This window comes from Electrona antarctica, assembly GCF_951216825.1.
Source record: "Electrona antarctica genome assembly, chromosome: 10".
Classification (NCBI taxonomy): domain Eukaryota; kingdom Metazoa; phylum Chordata; class Actinopteri; order Myctophiformes; family Myctophidae; genus Electrona; species Electrona antarctica.
Genome location: NC_136791.1, coordinates 25,500,566 through 25,519,356, shown reverse-complemented (window position 1 = coordinate 25,519,356; position 18,791 = coordinate 25,500,566). Strand labels below are relative to the sequence as shown.

Sequence of the window (18,791 nt, the reverse complement as noted above, 5' to 3'; positions counted from 1 at the left end):
GGCATTTCCCAGAGTATAATGTGTGAGTGTTCCTGACAGTGAGTGTTCCTGACAGTGAGTGTTCCTGACAGTGCTCCTTGTTGCTGTGTTTCTTTTTTTTTACCTTGCTCGTCTGGTTACATTTGGTAATGTGAACAAAGGCTGAGGTACACTTTTTAAATTACTATTAGTTAACAGCACACACACCTGACAAAAGACCAGTGCTATTACGGTAAATATTGATGTTGACGATAGTTAAATCTAAATGCGATGCATACAGTATGTGACTTTGTTATAGTCCGAATGTACATTATATCAGGAGATGTAGTTGGCCCTTGGGTGTTTTAATATTTTCTAATATGGCCCCCTTTGAAAATAGTTTGGACATGCCTGCTATAAAGTACAGTATGGCACATAGAAGCATTCAGCAACAACACTACAAGTATTTCACACTATAAGTAAGTATTTCATACTATAAGTAAGTATTTGGAACCATATAAGAAGGAAGTACCTAGCCAACACTGGGCTCAAGCTTCCTGACTAGTTCACACAGCTCCCTCTCCCTAGCACCTAAGGAGAGGTACATAAATAGGACTACAAGGTCCACAAACAGGACTACCCTCTACTGACGGTCTTCTCTACAAATACAGAGAAATCTCGGTTAAAGTTATTGTCCACCAGTGGACAGAAGTTGGTTTAAGACTATTCGGATCACTAAGAAGTCCAGGTTTACTACTTACGGAGTAGTAAACTTACGGAGTAGTACACACACACACACAAACACAACACCGTCTTGACTGCCAGAACAAAAACAGTTTCTCCTGGAAGCACTCTGAGCATTCCTGGAAGTTTCCCCAGTGAAAGAGCGGGAAACATGAAGGGCGGGAAATTGAGACGACGATGGAGTAGTTAATTTGTGTGTGTGTGTTTGTGTGTGTGAGAGCGAGAGAGAGAGAGAGAGAGAGAGAGTAAACTGTAGAGTGGGGTAAATGAAGACGTGCGTGCGTGTGTGTGTGTTGTGCACAGTACAGAGTGTGTGTGTGTGGTGAGGGGGGGGAACAGTACAGTGTGTGTGTGCGCGTGTGTAGTGGGGGGGGGGGGCAGTACTGTGTGTGTGTGTGTGCTGGGGCACAGTACAGAGGCCAGATGATGACATTAATGGGTTAATGGGCAGTGACTGGGAGCATTGTGTTTAAGGAGGAATCCCTGGTCAGCGGCTCTTTGTTCCGCTGCTCATGTCTGGATGTTAAAAATGTCTCAGGAGCACGGCGGCAGGGTTGCCACGTTCTGTGAGAGAAACTACAGAAACAAGCCCAAAAGAAGCGACAACATTGGGTCACATGATCTACACACAAATGAGTTAATATTGCATAACAATCAGTTGTACCAATTTAAAGTTACGTTTGGCTGTTCGGTAAGAATAGCCCATCTACAGTACACGAAAAGACTACAATTTTGTTTTAATTTGTGGGTCCTTGACATGAAAATATAAACGTTAGGACAGAAACGAGCCCAAATAAGCAACTAGACACTTTAGAAGACACCCCCAACTACCAATATTTACAAGCGACTTTACAGAGAAAAAAAACAGCCCTAAGTGGCTTATACGAAGTGGACTTGGCAACTCAGCAGCACAGAGTGCAGCGGAGGGGGGAGAGGAGAGGAGGGGACCGGGTGGGGGGGGGGGGGGGGGGACAAGGGAGCCCCTGGTGTCTTGACCCCAAGCCCATTCATTGTCTCCGGAGGGTTCCACTGTTGTTTTAAGACTGTCAGCAGCACCTCTGTGTCAGTTAGGGCCTGTGTGTGTGTGTGTGCGCGTGTGTGCGTGCGTGCGTGCGTGCGTGCGTGCCCTAAAAAAAAACAGCATGAGAATGGAAACTCGAGGTCCACAAGGGAGCAAACCGAAGCTCGGTGCAGAACTTCCTACAATGAAGCCCGTTGTCTCCGGCTGTTTTTTTTGTTTTTTTTGCTGTGTCATGGCACGTCTGGCTGATAGCCAGAGGTCTTCAGGGGGTGGGGGGAAGAAAAAGTGAAATAAGACTGAACTACCACCGTGAGCACCGGAATGTTACTTATATTTTACTTAGTGGAGCAAAACAGTGAAACACGCCGGTGAAGAGACACTTTTCCGCACTGCTGGGATTCCTCAACAGTATGGAGGGAGGGAGCGGGTTGAGAACACGGCAGTCGAGTTTCTTCCCGCTCTCACCCTCGTTGGTATACCATAAGGGGTGGGCAACTTTGACGATGGAGAGGGCCACTATATTTCCACACTCACTCCCTAGGGCCATATATTACTGTCGTAGCAAAAATAGCTGATCTACAAGCTCAAAGTGTCGCAGCGCGACAAGTTTTGAGCTTGTAGATCAGCTATTTTTGCTATATTCGAATTGAAATCTTGAATAATTTTTTGCTATTTTTGAATTGGAATCCTGAAAAGTAACATGTTTCTGTAATTTAAAATGCCTTTAATTATACTTGTGTTGAGCAATGAGCTACTAATTTAGACTGTTTTAGACCACAACGGAATTGTAAACAACTGAAACCAATAATATATCAGTATTCTGACATTAACCTGAGGGCCACATTAAGTGAAGGTGGGGGCCGCATGTGACCCCCGGGCCGCCAGTTGCCCACCCCTACCATAGGCAGTCATTCTGTGAACGTCCAAGGTCACCGTTTGCTGCTGCTCTGAATGTCGGATCGGTCGTGCCGGGTTGAGGGCAACACACACACACAGGCTGTGAACAGGCTGCCTGCCACTTTGTAGTAAAAGATATGAAAATCTTTTTTCACAGTGCAGTCTGCACAATTATCAACCTCTCACCCAGGGCAAATATAGTCTTGCTTCTGACTGGCTGGCAGCTTAAATCATGACAGTTTTCTTGAAATATTATTCACTGCAATAAAATAAAAAATTAAGTTGCCAATTGTTTGCCGTTTTACTGTTCTCCATAGCAATGAAATTAAATGTTTTTCAAGTTGATTGCAATCCACAGTTTTCCATGCTATGAGGTTGCCTAGACCCTGCCACTCTGCCACTCTGAGATTCAGCACAAAACTGAAGAAATATTGGCTCGAGTCACCAAACATTACGACAACACGTAGCCCAGATCATGGGCTAGTGTAAAATAGCTCGAACCAGTGCTGATTATTTCGTTAGGACCCGCTACAGTGGTGTTCGATACGAACTTAACCGGGATGTGGAAACCTCTACTTCAATGCTCTACGAGTTGCTTAGCCATTAGCCAGTTATTCTGTCTCATCTAGAAGACTCGTACCCAAGGTAATACAACCCATTCAAGGTATATGGGTTGTAAAGCCAGATACCTTGATTCGTATATGTTGACCTGTTGGAGATACCGCGTGCGTTGCCTGGAATCTCAGGTTTAGAAGCCATGGGAGCCGCCTTTTATGCTGTGCAAGTCTAGTGTTACGATGATGTCACCACTGTGTATATCCATCTTTGGAGTTTCTACATTAATCTGATGTCAGCGCTGGATATCGCTGTTGTCTCCATATATGGGACTATGGGTTATCCCATATATGGAACTCTAAGTGAAAGCCTTCGCAACAGCTAGTGTGTGTTGAATCTCAGCGAGTAAGGCTCCGTTTCCAGTGCACTGAAATCATTTTGGAAAAGCAATTTAAGTTTCTAACATGGAAAACAAACAGTAGGCCTATCTCCCGGGTGCTACTCTCCCTTTCTTCAAAAACTAGAGCAGTGCCCCAGGGGGCCAGTGCCCATGGGAGCCTGGGCAGGGCCCCTGCCCAGTGCCCGGGCGGATGACTTTTTTGGCGGTTCTGAACAGATGTCAGAAGTGATGTCAGCGGTATCCCCTTTTATGCCCATATATGGAGTTCTTTACTTTATTATGGATCCCCATTAGCACTTGTAAAAGCATTCTACCTGGGGTCTTTGTCAGGCATGCCCAAATATGGAGTCTATGCAGATGTCAGAATGATGTCAGAAGTCAGTGGGACGAACCCGTATTTAGGCATGCCTAAATATGGAGTCTGGCCCGGGCAGAGCCCTTGTGATGTCAGCTGTGGCCCGGGCAGAGGCCTTTTGTGGCGGTTCTGGACAACCGTGGGTCCGACCGACTCGACACCGTCCCTGTGGGGGTGTGGAACGTGTGTGTCGAATTTGAAGTAGGTTGGTGCGAACGGTTCTCGAGTTACGTGGATTACAGACACACACACACACACACACACACACACACACACACACACACACACACACACACACACACACACACACACACACACACACACACACACACACACACACACACACACACACACACACACACACACACACACACACACACACACACACACACACACACACACACACACACACACACACACACACACACACACACACACACACACTGCATTTAGTTAGTGAAAATGTATGTAGCGCAAATCTTTGAATATTCTTTCACAGCGAACGCTTTTCACTCATATCTTTGTTTCTGCGGGGGTCCCTGGAACAACATTATTTTCAGATGGAGGTCAGCGGTCAATTACATATCATTTTGGGGGTCCTTGATATTAAATAGTTTAAGAACCACTGACATAGAAACATAGGTTTTTCAGAAAACTCTCATGATTTAGAAGACATTTGTAGAATCTGGTCTCAGGCTCAATGGATTAAATAAATAAGCTCTACCTTTCTGTCACTGGGATCCATTCCTATGAAAACACATTCTCTGGCACGTCGGGAGACAACACTTCCATTGTCTTTACTACATGTGAATAAAGAATGAGGTGTGGAATGAGATCAGACCGAGATAAGAATACGAATAATTTAGAGATCAGTGAGTGGGATGAACACGACGAAGTTCAGTTTAGGAAGTTCGCCCCCATAAATTACTTATTTTCTATCAATTATAATAATACACAACCCATGAAGCGATTAATTGAGTACGTACGTGAGGAGACCAATGGAAACGAGCCGTAAGGCTTTTTTTGGATTCATCCTTTTAGCATACCTTTTGTACTGTACTTCTATTGTACTGTACTTCCCTGTGCCTGTCCTTTAAATCTGTTAATAAAGTATTCAACCAATCAAAAAAAGCCTTGAATTCATGTTGATTTTTTGTGTTTGTTTTTGTCGCATCCCAATAAGCCAATCATTTGACGTAACATTTATGGAAAACAAGTAATGTTTTGGGTGAACTACTGCTATAAAATGGACCCCACAAATGTCTATTTATCAAATTCTACTATACATTTGGTCCTCACAAGTATCTATATATACACACTGTATACATTTGAGTTCGGTAACAAGTTGTTCGTGTACACTTCGGCCACCGCTCGGTCATTTGGGCAAGTCATAGACCGTGACGCATGCTGAGCATACGGCGGCGCCGACTATCCCCGACGCGTTTCCAACCCAGTGCCCTGGTGTCCCTTTCCGTGATGCGATGGCCCGACAATACACACGGAGCAGCGGACCAGTGTTGTTTTTGGCAGCACATTTTGATTTTAGTTTTACTTATAGTCTCTTGCATAGTTAATTTAGTCACATTTTACTAGTCACCTGGAATGTTTTAGTGTTCGTCTAGTTTTAGTCGACTAAATATCATAAGATTTTAGTCGACTAAATCTACAGCTGATTTAGCCGAACAAAATGTATTTTGGCGGGCCTTGATGCCGTCGTAGCGACTATTTTTTTTTCCACTTACTGAAAATAGCCGATCTACAAGCTCACAACGCGTCGCGACGCGTTGTGAGCTTGTAGATCGGCTATTTTCAACATGCAGCCAATTGTAAAATGACATACACTGGATCTCTTGTCCACTAGTCCCTTCATAACATTTTAGTCTAGTTTCTATTTGTTGACGACATTGTCAGTATATTTAGTCTTAGTTTTAGTCATCATAGCTTAGTTTTTATTTAGTTTACATTTAGTTTATCAGTGAAAAAAGGTAGTCGACAAACATTTTTCGTCTTAGTTTTAGTCGGCGAAATCAACACTGCACTGCACCACATTCACAGAGAAACAACAACAACACTAGTATTACAAACGCACACGCTGTGGGGTCAGAGCTGGCTAACAGTGCTGGTCAAACACTGGGACTTTCACTGTCGCCTGGCCCAGCTTTCCCACGCGCCCTGTACATATATACCGTCTACACAGGAAAACACACATACATGCGCGGCCACGCGCACACATACACACACGCTCGCGCAGGCACCCGGCCAACTACTCGCATATTCATTCGTTAAATTCTATGTGCTCTTTTAAAGAACATAATGAATTACTCCGCCAACCCGCCACCACCCACCCCACGCACTGAGCCTTGTCTACTGCAGTATCTCACATTAATCTCACATGATTTAGCAAGTGAGAAAGTGTGTGATCATTCATGTCCTATACTGTGTAGCTTACAGTAGACATGTGGACTGGACTGGCAGGAAGACAGCACTTAATATGGTTATCTAAAAGACGAGGACACATGTCTAATGGTTTATCTGTCCCCGTCCTCCCCAGAGAGGTCTCATGTCGCTGTCAGCCCCCCCACACACACACAAACACACACACACACACACAAAGAGGTCCTTAAATAGCCATTTCTAAAGGAACTACTAGAGCGCTGCTTCCCAAACACCGGGTTGGGACCCATTTGTGGGTCGTGGACACATTTTTATGGGTCCCTGAGCTTGTAGATCTGCTCATTTCTATTTTGAGTCACAGGCTAAAAAATTGGGGATCCACTGCTCTGGAGCAGAGGTTCTCAACCTGAGGGGTCGCAACGTCGCCACATTATTTTTGGGGGTTCCCAGTATTTATTTTCGCTATTATTAGGGTTATTGTAGCGGTCAATTTGTATTGGTGGAGGCGGGGCGGGGCGGGGGTCGCGAGACATGGCCAAAACGTTTCCGGGGGTCCCCAGCCAAGAACGTTGAGAACCTCTACCTACTAAATCTTATTCTCTTATGGGAGTCCCTGGCAAAAGAATCTTAAAATGGGGGGCTGGGTCTAAATATTTGAGAACCACTGCTCCAGGATTCTCTCTCACACACACACACACACACACACACACATCTGTAGGGTTATCCTTGGCCTGTGTCCTGCTACCCACCGGGCCCACCCAGCTGCTAGGAATAAAAACACATGTGCACGCACACACGCACACCCACCCCAAAGCTGCACTGGGCTACAGCTGGGAAACATTAACTTAAAACTGGGCAGTGCAAAATGCTCCTGCCATCATGCAGACACACACACACGTGTGTGTGTGTGTGTGTGTGTGTGTGTGTGTGTGTGTGTGTGTGTGTGTGTGTGTGTGTGCGTGCGTGCGTGCGCATGCGTGCGTGCGTGCGTGCGTCCTCCCAAGTTAACCCATATTGGCTGGTTTAGGTCACACAGTGTATTTTTGCAGCGGCTGTGGAGAGCAGACGTGTTACGATAATGAAATGATGCAAACACGAAAATGAAAATGCACGTTTACTCCAACCGTAAGATAAATATAATATAGGTGGGTAGACACTAGACTAGTCAAATACTTAACCCCCCCCCACACACACACACACACACACACACACACACACACACACACACACACACACACACACACAAAAAGGACAGAACACGTGCCACACACACACACACACACAGGGTCTTCTCAGATATTACACATAATGACAGACAGACCCGAGTTTCGCGGTAATACAGCGGATTCCGACCCAGCGCCCATAGTCATTATGATAAAACACAGATCTGACCCGTACGGGTCTCGGGTCCCTGTCTTGTATTTTTGTAATCGGGAGGCCCGTGAAGGTCTACTTGTGGCCTACAGACATTCGGTGCCGGCACAGACAGACAGACACTTATAGATGGTTAGGCTCCTGCAGAGCCTCAACTTACCCATGAAGGATCCGGTGCTGCAGATGAGACTGAAAAAACAGCTTTCAGGAGGCAGAGTCCCACACTTACTGTAGAGAGAGACACACACACACACACACACACACACACACACACACACACACACACACACACACACACACACACACACACACACACACACACACACACACACACACACACACACACACACACACACACACACACACACACACACACACACACACACACACACACACACACACACACACACACACACACACACACACACACACACACACACATAAAAAGAAAGAAAATAAAAACACACAGATATATACAAGTCTATAGAGGAGGCGGAGGAGGAGGAGAAGAAAGAATTAGAAGAATCGTCAAAGATAAAATGTATATTGGTCCTATACGCCCACGGTTCTCGAGCGACGGAAAATAATTAATCATATTCCATCATATTCAAGGGCCTTTGGATAGAAATGAGACAAGACTGCAGTCACTTTCAGTTAGAGCACTGCAGAGGGGAGATGTGCATCTGTGAACATTTGACGCTCATTAACGCATCAAGGAAGGCAATTATGTTTCTGAACTGTCAAATAGCCAGTGTGTTGTGTCAAGTGTACATATGAGATTAATAGTAGGTGGGGGGGGGGGTTCTGACAATGACAATGTGGCCCCCTGAACAATTTAGTTGAATAGCGCTGTAGTAGTGTTTTCTGTTTGACTATGAAATTACTTTGAAACGTTTCTAATAGAAATGGCATCTAAATGTAATGTTGTACTTATATGCTTATCGCTGTCGCGAGGATGAGGCGGCACTATTTCTCCCCTCCAAGGGGTACCTGGGAGGTAGGTAGGAAGGTTTGAGGACCCCTGCTATACACAGAACACGATTCAAATATGAACTCGGAGGCATTCCGCACTTCCGCCTTCCCCGCGATACCGATCACTCCAATGAACTGCAGCGGCCAATGATGTCTATAGGCTTCTAGATCTATGGTCCTGTCCTCCATCCAGCCTGTGACCTGCTCTACGCTGCCTCCAGTGAAGCCAATGGGTAATGTGTCAGAGCAGTCCCGACTGCTTTCTTCATTCTACAGCCACAAAGCTGTCTCAGCTGACTGGACGCACGAGTGCACGCACACAAACAGACACACTTCAGCGTGCGCACGCATGTGTGTGTGTTTGTGTGAGCGTGCATGTGTGCGTGCGTGCGGACACACAGGGCATCATGTGTTAAGTGCGAACAGCCAAGAGAGTATCCAGTGCTTAATAAGCAGGACTCAGTTTATTATGATCCTACATAAGTTGTTCCAACAGCCTACAGGTAGCTTCCCGACATGTCTCGTGTAAAGCTGGGAATTCACACGGTTCACAACGGCCTTTGATGTACAAAGCTCAGCGTGTGCGTCTGAGAACTAAACAAAGGAGGAAGGAGGCGCTCGATTTCTTCTCGAATGTAAGACGACCCCTCTTTTATGAGGAATTCCTGTGTGTGTGTGCGCGTGCGCTCTCGCGTGCGTGCGTGTCTACAGGGCAAGTACAGACCCGTGCTTTCTCTGCCTCCCAGCTACACTGCCACGGTGGCAGGCAGGAAATCTCAAGCCAAGTTATTTTGAGAGCACACACACACACACACACACACACAGGAACTGTCTACTTCAAGCTCACTCGCTTTCTGTCACCAGGATGGCAGAAGGGTCATAGAAGACAATGACAGGGCGTTCCTGTTTGAGAGAAAACAAGACAGCTAGACGGAGAGAGAGAGAGACAGACAGAGAGGGGGGGCAGGGATGGATGGAAGAGGGCTTGGAGATCACTCCGACCTGATGAGCGGTACGTTGTCCAGGGTACAACACAATGTTGATCCGCTCTGCAAGTAAAGATCTTCTTCACACGACTGGTTGTATAGCCTGGGGAAAGGCACACGCGCACGCACACACACACACACACAGATCCAGCATTAACACTCGAGACTGATTCTACAAAGGTCTTCTAAAATCAGTAGGTCTTGCACGCAAAAAAAAACAAAAAACAATGTACAAGCTTGTATCTAGGCTACCCTATCTATTTTTGAATAGCCAACTCTAAAATTTAAAATGACTTAAAAAAAAAAGGAAAAGGTAATCCTTTCTAACTTGAATATCATTGCTGTCGGGCAGAAACTTTCTTTTTTGGTACATTAATGCCCGACCTCATCATACAAGATTATTTAATTAAAAAAAAAATCACTGTTTTGGACATCCAAGGTTTCCACCCGACTTGGGACCATGTTTTAATACATGGCCCCAGAGTGGTCTTGTTGTGCTTTGTTTGTTGTGAAAGGGAGGAAAGACCACCGTCAGTGGGAAAGTTTTGATTTTTTTTTCTTGTTTATTCAAGATTTCAGGGTATACAGTAAATCAAATAATATGGCAGTATATGTGACACACCCATACGGAACATACCAAAGAGATAACATGTACAGTATATAAATGGCGTGACCACTATATGCAAAATATTGTGGTAGCATAAAATAAAAATAAATGGTATAGTCCTATGCTAACAGGGAAGTGACACTGATAGTTACAAACCACATGACATAACCTGAAACAAGTTTTGAAACAAAAACACAAATGTACGACAAGACAAGGCAAGACAAGACAAGACAAGACAAGACAAGGCATGGTCATTGGTCACCCCTCCAAAACATAATGGACGTGGCAGTGCACCCACACATGGTTCCTAATAATAAATATACTGGACAACCCAGCTGCGTCAGGAATCATATATCTAGCATGCTCAGATTCAGGATTAAACTCATTCAATCTGGAATAGCTTGGAACTGCAAGTCATTTACAAGTGCGAGGAAGGGGCCCCATGTGTCTTCAAATTTGGATACCGAGCCTCTCAGGGTACATCTAATTTTTTCTAATTTAATAAAGTAGAGTACATCTCAAATCCAGTGAAGATGGGTTGGGGGAGCAGAGGACTTCCATTTCATCAGAAGTAGACGCCTAGCTAAGAGAGTGGTAAAGGCCACCAAATGAGCTTTGTATTTTGGCAGTAATAGAGTAGGGGGAGAAATTCCAAAAATAGCCGTCATTACATTTGGTTCTAACGGTATCCCAACACTCCTTGACATAGTGTCAAAGATCTCAGTCCAATATCTACGTAAAGAAGGGCATGACCAAAACATATGTATATACGTGGCAGGGGCCGAACGACACCTATCACACAGGGGATCAGTGGGAAAGTTTCACCACAGTGAGCGGTCCGTCCACTCAGCGCATGATTTATGGACTTTGGTAAAAACATAAATCATACTTCTGGACACACTGGCATTTGGAATCCTTCGGAATAAACGCTTTCTAATTAAGAAATAATCTTTGCAACCTTTGGCAAACCTCCCATAGTTAATGGACTCCTACATCAATATTTATCACCAATCCATGACGTTAAACATATTCCAGAAAGTTGTAAATACATTTTGTGGAGTAACCATGTTTCCCCCACAACGATTTGGTCCACTTCAGTTAGTGGTTCCCCAAAGCAGTGGTTCCCAAACCTTTTAGGCCGTGACCCAAAAGAGACATTGTATGTCTCCCCAGGACCCAAACAAGTGAAAATAGCAGTTCTACAAGCTCACAAGTTACAACATGTCGCTTCGTGCCGTGTTTGAGCTTGTAGATCGGCTATTTTCACTACTTCTTAAAACTATTTTTGTTTCTAATTTAGGGGAATTTCTTTGATTACGTTTTATTATTATATTTAAGAAATTCTTCTTGAAAAATGTTTGAATTTGTTTTCAACACATGAAAATGTGTGATTATTTTTGTGGAAGTCGGCCGTCAATAAAGCTCGTTTTGATTAGAATCGAAATCTGGGATTAGAATCAGAGATATAATATTTTGCTAACGTTGGAGTCAATGAGGGGGGGAACCATTATACTGACGGACCAATGACTTGCGATTTGTCGTTGCGCAACACAGACGCTGATAGACAGTAAGTAGTATAGCGCAATCTCTAACTTTATCAACATTAAACGCCTTAAGACAAGTATACTCGTCTAAGGAACCCCACAGTTTGATTTGATGACGAGAGTATACTCGTCTTTAACAGAAATGTCAACGAAATGGTCAAAAGCAGCTAAAATAGGTGTTGAAAGGTTCAATCTTTCTTTGTCCGTCTGAAACCATGTCGACCTATGTCCTATGTCAAGAACATCACACCGGTTAACAGCTTAACCTGTTAAAACAATATCGTCTTCTCCATGTATGGTTATCCAGGGTTAGATAAGGTCAGCAGTGTCATGATCTTCATATATGGAGATGGCCATATATGGTGGCGGGACGTGTCACGAGGCGTGATGTCACGAGGCGTGACCATATATGGAGGTGTGATGTCAGGAGGCGTGACCATATATGGAGGCGTGATGACATGCGGCGTGACCATATATGGAGGTGTGATGTCACGAGGCGTGACCATATATGGAGGCCTGATGACACGCGGCGTGACCATATATGGAGGCGTGACTAACGGACAGGAGATGCAGGTTGTCATAGTAAATAAGACCTACAGTCGCAATCAAATGCACTATGCAGCTCATTATCATCTAATCTAATCTATCATAGAGTTTATTGGATGAATGGCTCCTCTGTTGACTAATAAAAAGAGGGCTTTTTAACCTGAGAATATCAATACAGTAGTCATGTAGGCTAGAATGGAATGGGAAAAACTAACACTAAACCAGATATATTTATAGTTTTACATTAACACTTTAATTGCCCGGAGTTATTTAATCCATTACATTATAGCGCCAATTCGATTTATAAACACGGACCCCTTTTCCGGACGGACCGGCGGAAGTTGTTGATATGTGTGTAGCAGCTAACAATAGCCACACCACTCTAGAGTCGATCGACAACAACGGGAGACAAGATTAATCTATCAAGACTAGCGACTGGACCGCAGTGCGCCGTCTAACACAGGATCTTTTTTCATAAAAAGACGGGATGATTTAGATCGCGAGTTATGAACGTTTTAAGATTTTTGTTTTCATCAGCTAAACAGGGGAGGGAGTTTTTTGATGACGCGCGTCATCAAGGACTGCCCAGGAGGCACGCCTGGGCTATAGAGCCATGCGATCCGTTCTCATATCAATAATCTTCGTCTTTTGGACAATACTTCGTCCTGGGCGTCGGCCAATTCGTTTGTATTAGACAGATTTATTAACATACCAGTTATCCACGGGGCAGATATGCTGGTTGTAGAGGGCCATGGCATACCTGGAATAGAAAAGAAGAAATATGTTATGGTTATTTTAAGAATGTCAAAGTGAAGGCAGTTAAAAAGTGTAAATGTTCAGTTAGACCACAAGTCAGGTGTTTTTACTGGTTGACAACCATGACCTAATGTACACGTAAACACGTTACAGTAGGCCTACATCCTTTCTAAGGTACTTTAAATAAGCTCAAAACGCGTGGCATTGTGAGCTCAGCTTGCGTTGTGAGCTTGTAGATTTGGTTATTTTGACAAATTCTTTAAGCTTTTTGAAGTGAGAAAAAGACGAAAATAGCGAAGCAGACTGGATTCCAGGCTAGTACTAAGACCGTGCCAGTGACACGTGGACTTGTTGGGAGTGTCCTGTGGAAGGTCACCTGAACCCAAACCCAGAGGAACCCAGTGACACGGGTCAGACACACACAAGAAGCTAACAGCAGTGTTTATTCAGTCAGGTCACTAGGCACTTTGGGTCAACTTCTGTTGTTTTCAAATGTGCTACACAAATAAAGGTGGGTTGACTTGAGGTCGGTGACTAGTTGGATCCACAGTAGAGTGAATGACCGATAGGAGCATACAGATAAGGTTGCCAACCGTCCCTTGAAATAAGGAAATGTCCCTTATTTGGAAACTAAAAGATGTGTCCCTTATTGAACTGATAGATGACACACTTTGTTCCTTGTTTTTTGGGGTATCATCAATGACATGTCTATCCTACTATAAATGCGCCACGTCTGTGCATGTGTGTACGGTTGTAATGCACCTAACTTGAGAACCGTTTGCCCCACCGACTTCATATTCGACACACGCATTTCACACCCCTGCAGGGAGTGCAGTGCCCGGCCTCTCTGCCAGTCCCCATACCTTTGCAATTTCCAGCCTCTGCCTCAGCCAATTGATTGCCATGGCAACCCCACACCTGACAATTGATTAGCATACTTAACCAGTCCACTTTTCAGTCAGGCCTCTTTTAGACGGCGACCATATCCAGATAAAACGGCAAAGTGCCGTTGCGTTCTAATTTTTTATTGACCCTTTACAGAGAACGCACACTTTATGAAAAGGCTATAATGTCGCTAGGTGGCGGTAACGGGCTGCCAAATAGACCAGTCACCCACGTACAAGAAGAAGTGTAGCCCCCCTTCCTTTATATACTCTAAGCCCCCTTCACGCAACCCTATCAGGGTTTTGCTTCCAGAACACAACGTGGTTGTGGCCGTCGCTCGCTGCCTGCTTTCTACCAACGCATCGAGGTGACAGACAGGCTGACAGGCAGCCCAGAGCCTGTCAGCCTGGTTATATACCATCCCGTGGTATATAACCACGGGATGGTTATGTATTTGTCTCCACCAGGCCGAAGGCCTGGGGAGAGAGTATGTATTGCACTCCGTCCGTCCGTCCGTCCGTCCGTCCGTCCGTCCGTCCGTTACCAGCTAATCTCCGGCACCGTTGGCCCAATCCATGCCAAACTCCCTGGATGCCAACAATGAACCTCTGCCCCAAATATTCCTCAACGACCTGTTATAGCACCACCATCAGGCCGATTTAGGCAAAACCCATTTCTGTAGATTACTCGTACACATTTTATCCATACATCACACAATTCGGTATACACTATCTCCATAGTCATGTGATCAACACGGATCTGCACCATTTCCCACCTTCCATCCGTTTCGAACAAAATGCCACAAATCACAAACGCAGTGTGCAATTTCCGTGAAATTATGCACGCACATTATGCACGCACATTTCCACTAGGCCGAGGATGACATGCCACTAATTTTTTTTCCAAATCAGCCTCACGGTGGCGTTATAACAAGGTAATTCCTGTTTTTACCTATAACTGCATCGATCTGTATACAACTTATGTATGCGCACTCCCTAGAGGCCATGGAAAAACATTTTCCCTGCATCCCTCCACATCTGCCAGTTATAGAGCCACCATCATGAGGCCGATTTCTGGAAAACACATTGTTTGTTAGTCGCACAGATTTCATCCAAATCTCACGCAAATCGGTACACATGATCTCTGTAGTCATGTGATCAAGACGAGTCTGTTGGATTTCTCAGATTCTACACTGATTGGCTAAGATTGCCTTCCAAAGTTTTCAGGAGTGGCCCATGTCCTGCTCATCCAGAATTATATCCTCAGAGATGCTATGAGTGATCTGGATCTGCATTTCCTCAACAAAATGAAGAAAATTGTTTAAAAAAAAAAGAAAACATGTTTATATTACTCCTAAACATTTTGCCAAACATCACACACACTCCTATCCTCCTGGTGGAGACCTGTGCCCAGAAGGGCACTTTTTCTAGTTTAGAATACATTAGGCTACATAAACGGCTTGTTCAGGAACTCCATTATATAATATATGGCTCTGCATCAATGTAATAAACATATGTGCTGTGAGCCAACGTGAGCCATGATGTCATAGGTTTTGCGGATTCACCGTTTTGCCCGTTTACACGGAGAAGGGATAAAACGGCGTTCTCAAAGATTTCCACTCTGGGAGGTGGTTTCACTTTGTTGCGTTTTCACCTCCTGAAAACGCCGTTCTCGTCTAAAGGGACACCAGCAAACGATACTTTATTTTGCCGTTTTCTATGAACACCGTTCTGGTCTAAAGACCACCTCAGTCAGCCCTCTTCAGACACAGGCGGACACAGACAGACTGTTAAAACAGGTGCTATGACAAGTTGACAACGGGTATTATTAGGTTCTCAAGTTGCATCGCCGTTCCCGACTGTGCTTTCTGCATCCTAACGCCAGGGCTCCACCGGACGCGTTGTGTCTCCGTCGCGTGCGTCAAAAAACGCACCGGTTCAATTTTAATGCACGCGGGCAGTGGAGCCACCCTTCATTGATTAAAAAGGGAACATTCCCTGACGGTGACGGAGACGCGACGCTGACGCGCCCGGTGGAGCCCTGGTGTAATACGTCACTGGCTTCCCCTCTGCATTCTACCAGTTCTATCTCCACACACGACGGCGGTGAGAGTGAGACTAACCTCTTCCGACCTGCCATAATATTTTGGATGTGTCGTCAACCCATTTAGGTCTACATTTAGGACTACATCCTGACCATAAGAAAATAATTACAAAAAAAATCTTTCTATAGCCCTACTGTACATAGCAACAATAACCCAAAAATGCGTTTCCGTCTTGAAAGGTTAAAACCTCAAAAAAGGGGTTCCCGTCCTATAGGTGAACATAAAAGAAATGCAACCTTTTTTTAATATATATAATAATGTAATCATTTTTTGGTGGGTAAATTAACTATCATGGCTATTGGCTATTCTGGGGCAAACATTAGAAAATAGCAGATATATAAGCTCGACTAGAGATAGTGAAGGTATTTAGTGTAAAAGGACCTTTGTATGGAGCCCTGGGGGGGGGACTCCCCCAGACCTACAGGACATCTGAATAACAAGGAAAGGAAGTAAGGAAGGAGCCTGATGTCACCAGGATGTATCAACAACACACACACACACACACACACACACACACACACACACACACACACACACACACACACACACACACACACACACACACACACACACACACACACACACACACACACACACACACACACACACACACACACACACACACACACACACACACACACACACACACACACACACACACACACACACACACACACACACACACACAAGCCTGTGTTGCCAAGTCCGCTTACTTAGTTGTTTCTGTAAAATCATTCTGAGCTTGCTTCTCAAACATTTTCATGCCAAGGATCCCCCCCAAATTATTTGCTTACTACACCCCCCAAAATGTAATAAAAAAAATGTATTTAATTTATTTACTTCCAATATTTTGGGGGGAAATCTACAAATCTACAAGCTCAAACACGTTGTGAGCTTGTAGATTTTCAAATAGCTGATGTAAATTTTCAAATAGCTGATGTAAAGGTCTGTCCACACCAATGCACTGCTGTGGACCGGCCTTAAAACTGTTCTGTTGCGGTCTGAATAATAGGGCTCACAGTGGTCAAACAGGCTGCATATTTTGGGCTTGTTTTCATAGACCCGTTTGCTAATTTCCCCTCGCAAAATCTGGCAACGCAGCAGCCTGGGGGTCACTAACAGGCTAAACAGCAATTAAGATCGTCTCCATGGCAACGAGTAGCATCCTAAACCTCAGGCCACAAACACACAGTAAGCCCTGAAGACACACACACTACAGCTGTCCTCCACATGAGGACCAAAGGCTTGTTCCCTCCCACTCCCTCAGGTGTGGTAAGGCGAACCTACTGGGGTTGGTCACCAAGACCCAAGTACCGTACCCGTGTGGGGTGATGGGGCATTCTCTCTTGCCAGAGGCATTATTTCATGTAAAACTACTAATGTGATCTACATGCTCAAATGCCCCTGTGGGCTAGCCTATATTGGCAAAACGTCTAGAGCTCTCAAAACAAGGATCACAGAACATAGAAGTAACATTAGAAATCATGACACAAAGAGTCCTATTGTGCTACATTTCAGTGGTCTGAAGCATGTTTCCTCTTTAAACTATGTGGGTATAGAACATGTTCAACTCCCACGACGTGGTGGTGACATTAATGCTCTTCTAAAACGTGAATTGTTCTGGATTTATACTCTGAATACTATGTCACCAAAGGGTCTCAATGAAGAAATGGACATCCTGTATAGCAGACGTCAGGGTCCACATACCAGCTCTGACAGCGTGATTAGAAAATGGTTCGAAATACGAGGGAACTGATTCCAGGTTCTTCAATGTCGGAACCGCATCTGAAGAAGAACCAGTTCCGGGTCCCAATCCTACCCACCCTGTGGAATGCACTCCCCAATACTCTCAAGAGAAGAAGCCTCCAATCCTTCTAAACCGCTCACAAAACAAAACCTCTTCAATATGGCTTTTGTAAAGCCTCAGGGCCATCCCGAGCTCCCCCCAACCCCCCCAGATGCATGCTGCTGGTGATACAACCAGAACCACATTACATACATTGCATGTAAACTCCACACAACTGCCTGTCTGCTAACATCAAATGAAACATGTGGTGGTCTCTGGAATGCAGCGACTCACAGTTTATGGCGTGCCGCGTCACCCCATACCCATATACCCATTTAGGGTCAGCTATATATCAAGCTGTGGGTCGGGGCCCACTTGTGGCCCGCATAAGGATATTGTAGTGCATGGGACCGCAAATAATTGACAAAACACAAAGACTATTTTAATGATACTATAACATTAAATCATTCATATTCAAGAATGTATATAAAAAACAAATGCCATGGTAGGCCTATTTTTTGTTTTCTTTAAAACCTTGAAACATGAGTTTTCATACGTAGGAACTTAAAGGTATATCATGTTAGTTTAATATAAACATGCTCTGAAAATGCACACGGCCCACCCATCTGTGCACAGTTCACCAACACGTATGAGCTTTTCAAATGGGCTCAAATAATGGACTCCCTGGGCAGGCAGGCAGGCAGGCACGCCACACGCACCCCCTGATATACAGCTACCATCAAGTAGTGCTTCTACTTCCTGTGGTCATGCAAACGCCACACCATCTGCCTCCAGCTCCGCAGCAGCAGCCATGAATAATCATCATCAGGAGAGACGCAGAGATGGGGGCGAGATGGTGAGATAAGAAAGGATCCTACTGAAGCATTCTACAACCAAATTTGGAAAC

The 18,791-nt window shown here is 44.7% G+C and overlaps 1 protein-coding gene across 1 annotated transcript in view; it reads right to left on the bottom strand.

Moving 5' to 3' along the window:
• The window catches only part of LOC306931359 (transmembrane protein 150A), a 52,738-nt gene that overhangs the window by 19,860 nt on the left and 14,087 nt on the right, over positions 1–18,791 (bottom strand). The window contains exons 3-5 of the mRNA XM_079512725.1: positions 13,066–13,113; positions 9,673–9,759; positions 7,859–7,926 (exon numbers count right to left, since the gene is read on the bottom strand). Of these exons, the coding sequence (XP_079368851.1) occupies positions 7,859–7,926; positions 9,673–9,759; positions 13,066–13,113 (203 nt within the window). The remainder of the gene's footprint in view (positions 1–7,858; positions 7,927–9,672; positions 9,760–13,065; positions 13,114–18,791) is intronic.